The sequence below is a fragment of the Rissa tridactyla genome, chromosome 22 (assembly GCF_028500815.1).
Source record: "Rissa tridactyla isolate bRisTri1 chromosome 22, bRisTri1.patW.cur.20221130, whole genome shotgun sequence".
In the NCBI taxonomy this organism is placed as follows: domain Eukaryota; kingdom Metazoa; phylum Chordata; class Aves; order Charadriiformes; family Laridae; genus Rissa; species Rissa tridactyla.
Genome location: NC_071487.1, coordinates 1858672 through 1865303, shown reverse-complemented (window position 1 = coordinate 1865303; position 6632 = coordinate 1858672). Strand labels below are relative to the sequence as shown.

Here is a 6632-nt window from a genome sequence, read left to right as displayed (position 1 = left end):
TTTGGCATCACAGCCCCTGCGTTACCCCCCTGCCAGCAGAGGGGCTGCTCATCTCCTGGCCAAGGCCGGCACAGGGGGCACACTGGGGGCCGCATGCCCAGTCTGCCCTGGGGGTGCCTGGGGAGGGGGGGGTGGCACCCCCAAGCCTGGGTACCCCAACCCGTGGGGGATGCTCGGGGCACGGGCGGAAGCGACATCTAGCGGGAAGCGCATCCCATCGCCTGGGAGATCGATATCCATGGCAACCCCTCGGGGCCACCAGCACCCTGCCAGGACCAGGGGCACCCACCAGCACCCGCGGAGCCCCCCTGTCAGGGTGAGCAGGCGCTCCTTGGCAGGGCAGAGCTGTCACAGCCCTAAATAACCCTGAGCTCAGCTGAAATCCCTGCAGACCCCCGCCGTGACGTGGGTGCTGGCACCGTGGTGGGCCCTGAAGCCCCTTACCCACCGGCAGCCGGGATGAGCTGCACCCAGCGGGCTCTGCCCCGGCCTCCTCCATCTTCAGCTCCTCCAGCACTCACAGGGAGACACAGACAGGGAGCAACGGGGGCATAAGCGCAGGGGAGGAGCCCATTGCAAGGAAGATGTGGGCAAAGGATCGTGGCTGGCAAGATGGTTACAGCCTGCCCCACGGCATCATAGCTCCCTGGAGGGCACTGGGGAGGGGAAGGTCCCAGCTCAGCCAGCCCCGGGCCCAGGGTGGAGGAGGATGGGGAGGCCACGGGGACCGAGCCGCCGCTGCCCTAACCCCCATGCCCTTCTTTGCCCCCCAAATACCGTGCCCAGGGGCTGTGTGCAGGGATGGGTATCGCAGAGCCTCAGCCTGAAGGGGCACTTTAGCTGCAAATACACACCCACACGTGTGCACATATAAACATAGGGGGTGCAGGCAGATACATACATACGATTTAATTGACATACATCCGTGCAGCCGCTGCCCGGGACGTGCGGCTGCCTCTCACAGCGCGGCCGGGGCTCGAACACGCGGCCCTGGGGCCGCGCGGGGACCACAGCTCCCAGGAGGCAGCGCCGGCGGAACAGGGCGCCGCGGGGGGCCCGCCCACTCCCACTTCCACCTCTCCATTGGTCGCGAAGCTGCCAATCAGAGGGAGAGCGGCAGCGGATTGGTCGGCGAAAGGAAGGCGGTGGCGGCGGGCAGGCTTCCTGCGGCCGCCTTTGCACTGACCCCGGCATGGTGAGCGCGGCCCGGGGGGGCTGCCCGGGGGGGGCTCATCCAGGCTGTCCGGGAGGGTGCACGCATGGGGGGTGCGTGTCTCGGGGGGGGGGCGTGTCTCGGGGGGGGGCATGCCCGGAGGGGGGGATGCCTGGGGTGTCCCAGGGGTGTGCGCGTCCGGAGGGTGCCTGCCCGGGGTGGGGGGGGGGGGGCGTTCCCGGGGGGGTGCCTGCCCGAGGAGGGGCGCATGCCTAGGAGGGTGCATGCCCGGGGGGTGCGTGCCCGGGGAGGAATGCCTGGGGGAGGGAGGTAAATGCCCGGGGCGGGGGGGGGGGATACCCGGGGTGTCCCAGGGGTGTGCGCGTCCGGAGGGTGCCTGCCCGGGGGAGGGGGGACATGCCCGAGGGGGTGCCTGCCTGGGAGGGTGCATGGCTGAGGGGTGGGGGTGCCCCGGGTGTCCCAGCGGTGTGCATGCCTGAGGGATGCATGTCCCGGGGGGGTGCGTGCCCAGGGTGTCCCATAGCAGGGCCAGGGGCTGGGGGGAAGCATGCAGCCCCGGCACCTCAGGCTGCTGGGGGGGCTCCCCGTGTCCCCCCCCCCGGGTCTGGGAGCTGGGGTGCCGGGGTGGCCCCCTGAGGGTGTCCCCGGCGCAGGCGGTGATGGGGGTGCAGGTGGTGGTGAGCCTGCTGGCCGCCAGCCTCATGCAGAAGATGGCCCCGCACTGCTCCTTCGCTCGCTGGCTGCTCTGCAACGGCAGGTACGTGGCCCCCTCCCTCCCCGCTCGTCCCCGCGGGGCCTCGGGGGACAGCCGGCGCCGCTGACGCCCCACTGCTCCCTTCCAGCCTGCTCCGCTACAAGCACCCCTCGGAGGAGGAGCTCTGCGCCCTGGCAGGCAAGCAGCGCCCCAAGGCCAGGCGGGACAGGTCAGCTCAGCTCGCGGCTCCGGTGGGTGGGAGGGACATAAAACGATAAATACTGTGTCTGGGGGCTGATGGAAGTCATCCCGGTGTGCTGCGCGACTCCTCTGGGAGGTGCGGCACTGACACCCCACCGATGAGGAGCCCCAAGCTGGGGACGTGCCACCACGCGAGGGACACGTGGTGTCCCACACAAGGGACGAGCCAGCTCTTTGCCTGCTGTCCCGAGCCCGGGTTTCCCTTGCAGGAGGATGAACGGCGTGACAGATGATAAGCCCCTCTCCGTGCCCCGGGACATCGACCTCCGCCTGGACACCAGCCCCATCACCGCCGTGGATGCTCTCGGTAACCCCACAGCGCCAGCACCCTTCCCTCCCACCCACTGCAGGACCCCGGCGTCCTGGCACCCAGCATCAACCTGGACCCTCAGCCATGCCCAGGACCCGCCATGGGTCCCCACAGTGCGGTGACACGTCCCTCTGTCACACCAGTGCTGCGTTATTTCCTGGACTACCAGTGGTTCGTGGATTTTGCCGTCTACTCCACGGCCGTGTACGTCTTCACCGAGGGCTACTACTGCCTGGCGGACCCCCAGAAGGAGACGAACATCGGCGTGCTCTGGTGCCTGCTGACGGTCGTCTTCTCCATGTATCCTTCTGCTGGCTTTCGGGGTCCCACCGTCCTTGTTTTTTCCCCATTAAAAGCCAGTTGAGGTGGAAAATTTAAATTTATGGATTTATAAACCGCTCACTGATGAGCTGTAAAGGTGCCTAATGAGAGCCTTCCCCATGGAGAAGGTGGTGGTGGCCTAATGGCATGGATGCTTTACGATGCGCTAACAAGCGGGGGGGTCCCGCAGGTGTTGGGGGGATTGCTGAAGCACCCCCGTTTCCTTGACGGCCGCCCCTCGCCCGCAGCAAGGTCTTCTTCATGGTGATGCGCCATTACTTCCGCTCGGAGGAGGGAGGCGAGCGCTCCGTCTGCCTCACCTTCGCCTTCTTCTTCCTCCTCCTCGCCATGGTGGCCCTGGTCATCCGTGAGGACTACCTGGAGTTCGGCCTCGAGCCCGGTGGGTGAGGGGGGATGGGGAGAGGTGGATGGGCAGGTGGGGGCTGTGGGCACCCCGCTCACGGGGGGTTGCTCCCCGCAGGGCTGGCCAGCGTCAGCAGCAACCTGGAGAGCATCCTGAAGCAGCGGGGCTGGGAGTGGACGTGAGTTGGTGGTAGGGCGAGGAGGGAAACGGGGCTTTTGGGGAGGTTTTTTGGAAGTCTGGGGGGTCATAACCCCTCCAGGGCTCACCGGAGACGGGACCAACCTGTCCCCCCCCACGCCGCCTTCTCTCTCCGCAGGCTGCCCCTCGCCAAGCTGGCCTTCAAGGTGGGGCTGGTGGCCCTGTGCTCCTTCCTGGGCGCCTGCCTGACCTTCCCGGGGCTACGCCTGGCCCAGACACACCTCGACGCTCTCCGGATGGCGGCCGACAAGCCCCTGACCCAGTTGGGTGAAATCTGCGGGTGGGGAAGGAGGCGAGGGGGTTGGGACCCCCCCCGGCCCTGTGGCTGCAGGAGGTTTGGTGGTGGGAGAGGGTGGAGGCGGTGTGGGCGAGGATCGGTCCCTGCCTGCAGGGAGAAGGGGAGCAGGGGGCACTTGACTGCAAGGGGGGGTCTCTGACGTCTCCGCCGCAGGGTCCTGCTCCACGTGAGTTTCCTGGCGCCCGTCCTCGTGGTGGTGATGTGGATCAAGCCCATCTCGCGGGATTTCCTGCTCCACGCGCCCATGGGCAAGCAGACGGTGCAGATGTAAGTGGGGCACCGGCAGTGGGTCCGACTCTGTGCCCCGGTATCCTTGCTCCAAGGGGAAACTGAGGCACGGGTGCACCAGTCCGGCTCCTCCAACACCAGTAGCCCTCCATCCTCCCCACCGCCACCACCTCTCCCATCAGACATCCTCTGGGGTGTGGGGGGTTTTTGGACCCCGGGATCTCCCTGATGGCCCTCTCCTCTTGCCCCAGCATGTCGGACTCTGCCTACAACACCGCGCGCCTCTGGGCCATCGTCGGCCTCTGCCTGTTGCGCCTGGTCATCACCCGCCACCACCTCCAGGCGTACCTGGGCCTGGCCGAGCGCTGGGTGGAGCAGATGAGGAAGGAAGCCGGGCGCATCGCCGTCCTGGAGATCCAGCGCAAGGTCTGGGCGTGGGAGCTGGGGTGGGAGCGGGGGTCCGGGCACAGCTGCTGGGGTGGGAGCAGGGATCCGGGCACGGCCACCAGCCTCCCGCTGATCCCCGCTGCCCGCAGATCACGAGGATTTACTGCTACGTCTCCGTGGTCAGCCTGCAGTACCTGGGACCCATCATCCTCACCCTCCACTGCACCCTGCTCCTCAAGACGCTGGGTAAGGAGGTGGCGTGGGGAATGTGGGGGGACATGGGGGCTCAGGAGGGGCAGAATGAGACCTGCAAGTCATCACCCAGCCATCAGCACGCAAGGCGTCCCCAGGCTCTCAAGGCATGGTTTGCAGTTGGCATGAACCTAGTGCATGCAGCGAGGGTGCTGGGACTCAGCCACCAGCACGTCTGTAGCATGGGGATGGGGCTGCAGCACGGGGACCGACCCCCACGGACCTGTCCCCTCTGTCACACAGGACACCACTCGTGGGGGCTGTACCCAGAACCCCCTCCCCTCCCCCCGGCAGCGACGGCGGCACCACCACGTCCCGGCGGCGAGGACGGGGAGGACGTGCGCGTCGCGGTGGAGCAGATCACGGGCATCTTGGGTGGCATCTTCACTCCCCTCTTCTTCCGCGGACTCTTTGCCTTCCTCACCTGGTGGGTGGCCGCCTGCCAGGTGGTCACCAGCCTTTTCGGCCTCTACTTCCACCAGTACCTGGCAGCCTCCTAACCGGGAGGAGCTGGGACGTGCCTCGGGGCGCAGTCGGTGCCCGGCTGCCGGTCCCTTTCCTCCTGCTGGTTTCCCCCCTTTGCACATGCTGGTGGCACACGTGGACACGCACATGGAGACATTTCTGCCACCAGCTCTCGGCATGACGGGTTTTACGCATCCGGGCAGTGCGGGCATCGCCTGCTCCTGCCGCCGATCACCACCGTGCCTGCTCTCGCCGCGCTGGGCTGCGTCCCTCCAGCCCCCCTTCCCCGTCCCGGCCCCGTGGGGTGATGGAGGAGCCGGAGCCCCGCAGCCGGGTTTGCTGCCGCCCGCTCTGACCCGTGGGCACACTGTGGCTGCTGCCAGCCCCGGGCGCTCTGTGCTGGGCAGAGGACTCGGCAGGGATGGCCCTGGCATGGTGGAGACCTCGCAGCTGGGTCAGAGACCCAAACGAGCACAGACGCCGGGGTTTGCTCTGCCCAGCGTTGGCCTCCGCCGCCGGCTGAGGGCCAGTGTGTTTTTGTAGGGCTGCTGCTCCGGGCAGCTGGGTGGGAGCTCCTTGCGGGGTGCGTGGGGGGGGTCATCCCTCTGCTTCGTGTGAAATCCTCAGGCCCAGGAGCCCGTTGGCTGTTTTAGAAATAAATAAGTAACCCAGAGTTCCGTTTGCCACGCCGAAAGCTGCCGATTTGTTTGCACTTTGTGTCCCCCCGGCCCGTGGGGCAGGGCAGGGGGTCCCACGGCGCGGGGGCAGCTGCCTTTGGGCCGGGGGGTGAGCAGCAGAGCCCCGCACGTGTTATTGCAGCAGTGGGAAGAGGCTGAGCACTCCGGGAGACCTCACGTTCACCCCCATCGCGGTGCCCCGTCCTGGTCCTTCCTTCCCTGGGCACTGGGATGGCCGGGAACGCGCCGCTCAGCCCAAGGGTGGCTGCAGGGGGGACACAGCCCCTTGTCCCGGCTCAGCCCAGCTCTTCCCCAGCCCTCGGTGGGTCTGAGGGTGGCTGCGGGGGGGACACGGGGGACACGGCCCCTTGTCCAGGCTCAGCCCAGCTCTTCCCCAGCCCTCGGTGGGTCTGAGTGTAGCTGCGGGGGGGACACGGGGGACATGGCCCCTTGTCCAGGCTTAGCCCAGCTCTTCCCCAGCCCTCGGTGGGTGCCGGTCCGGCTGCGTGAAAAAGGATTAGCAAGTCTGGGCTGCTCGGAGAAAGAGAGAGGGGCTTTGATCCTATTTGATAGCCTTGTAATGGTCTTAATTCCCTCTGGCTACGGGCCGGCAGGAGAAGGCAGCCCTTTGCCCGGTGTTAACAGGGCTAATCCGGGCAGCCCCCCACCGCCTGCCTCCCAGCACCCAAGCTCCAGCCACAGTAAAAGGCCTTTTGCAAAAAATGAACAGGGAAATTCCCCTTTAGCGAACAGCTGGGGAAAACCAGAGCCCAGAGGAGCACCATTAACCAGCACAGGGCCAGGAGGAATTTGGCTCCAGCCGCGCTGTGGGTGGAAAGGCACAAGGAAGAAGCAAGGATGCAGAGGGACCTGTTCCAGCCTGCGCCGTTGTCCCATTAAAAGCTAGTCCGACGGCCTTGATGGCTCATTTATCTAATTTTCCTTAAGCAGGTGGAGGAAGCGGCTGGGGGCTGCGCCGGCGGGGAGGCCTGCGCGGCGGGGG

At 66.9% G+C, this 6632-nt stretch overlaps 1 protein-coding gene across 2 annotated transcripts; it reads left to right on the top strand.

Moving 5' to 3' along the window:
* Positions 1 to 1114: 1114 nt before the first annotated feature.
* Positions 1115 to 5633, top strand: TMEM161A (transmembrane protein 161A). 2 transcript variants are annotated; one of them, XM_054182306.1, is made up of 12 exons: positions 1115 to 1195; positions 1828 to 1931; positions 2017 to 2097; positions 2339 to 2436; positions 2583 to 2739; positions 3009 to 3160; positions 3242 to 3302; positions 3441 to 3584; positions 3774 to 3887; positions 4100 to 4274; positions 4420 to 4481; positions 4731 to 5633. In XM_054182306.1, exons 1-12 carry the CDS (start codon positions 1193 to 1195, stop codon positions 5131 to 5133), a joined length of 1554 nt encoding a protein of 517 aa, XP_054038281.1. In that variant the 5' UTR covers positions 1115 to 1192; the 3' UTR covers positions 5134 to 5633. The 2 variants fall into 2 exon arrangements, with proteins under 2 accessions (XP_054038281.1, XP_054038282.1); XM_054182307.1 differs by having other exon boundaries at positions 4385 to 4481; positions 4731 to 5131.
* The last annotated feature ends 999 nt before the right edge of the window (positions 5634 to 6632 follow it).

Excerpts from the sequence above, each read along its gene's own strand:
- TMEM161A (XM_054182306.1), top strand. Across the intron at positions 1,932-2,016 it reads TGGCTGCTCTGCAACGGCAG|CCTGCTCCGCTACAAGCACC; the intron begins GTACGTGGCCCC and ends GCTCCCTTCCAG. Across the intron at positions 4,482-4,730 it reads CCTGCTCCTCAAGACGCTGG|GACACCACTCGTGGGGGCTG; the intron begins GTAAGGAGGTGG and ends TCTGTCACACAG.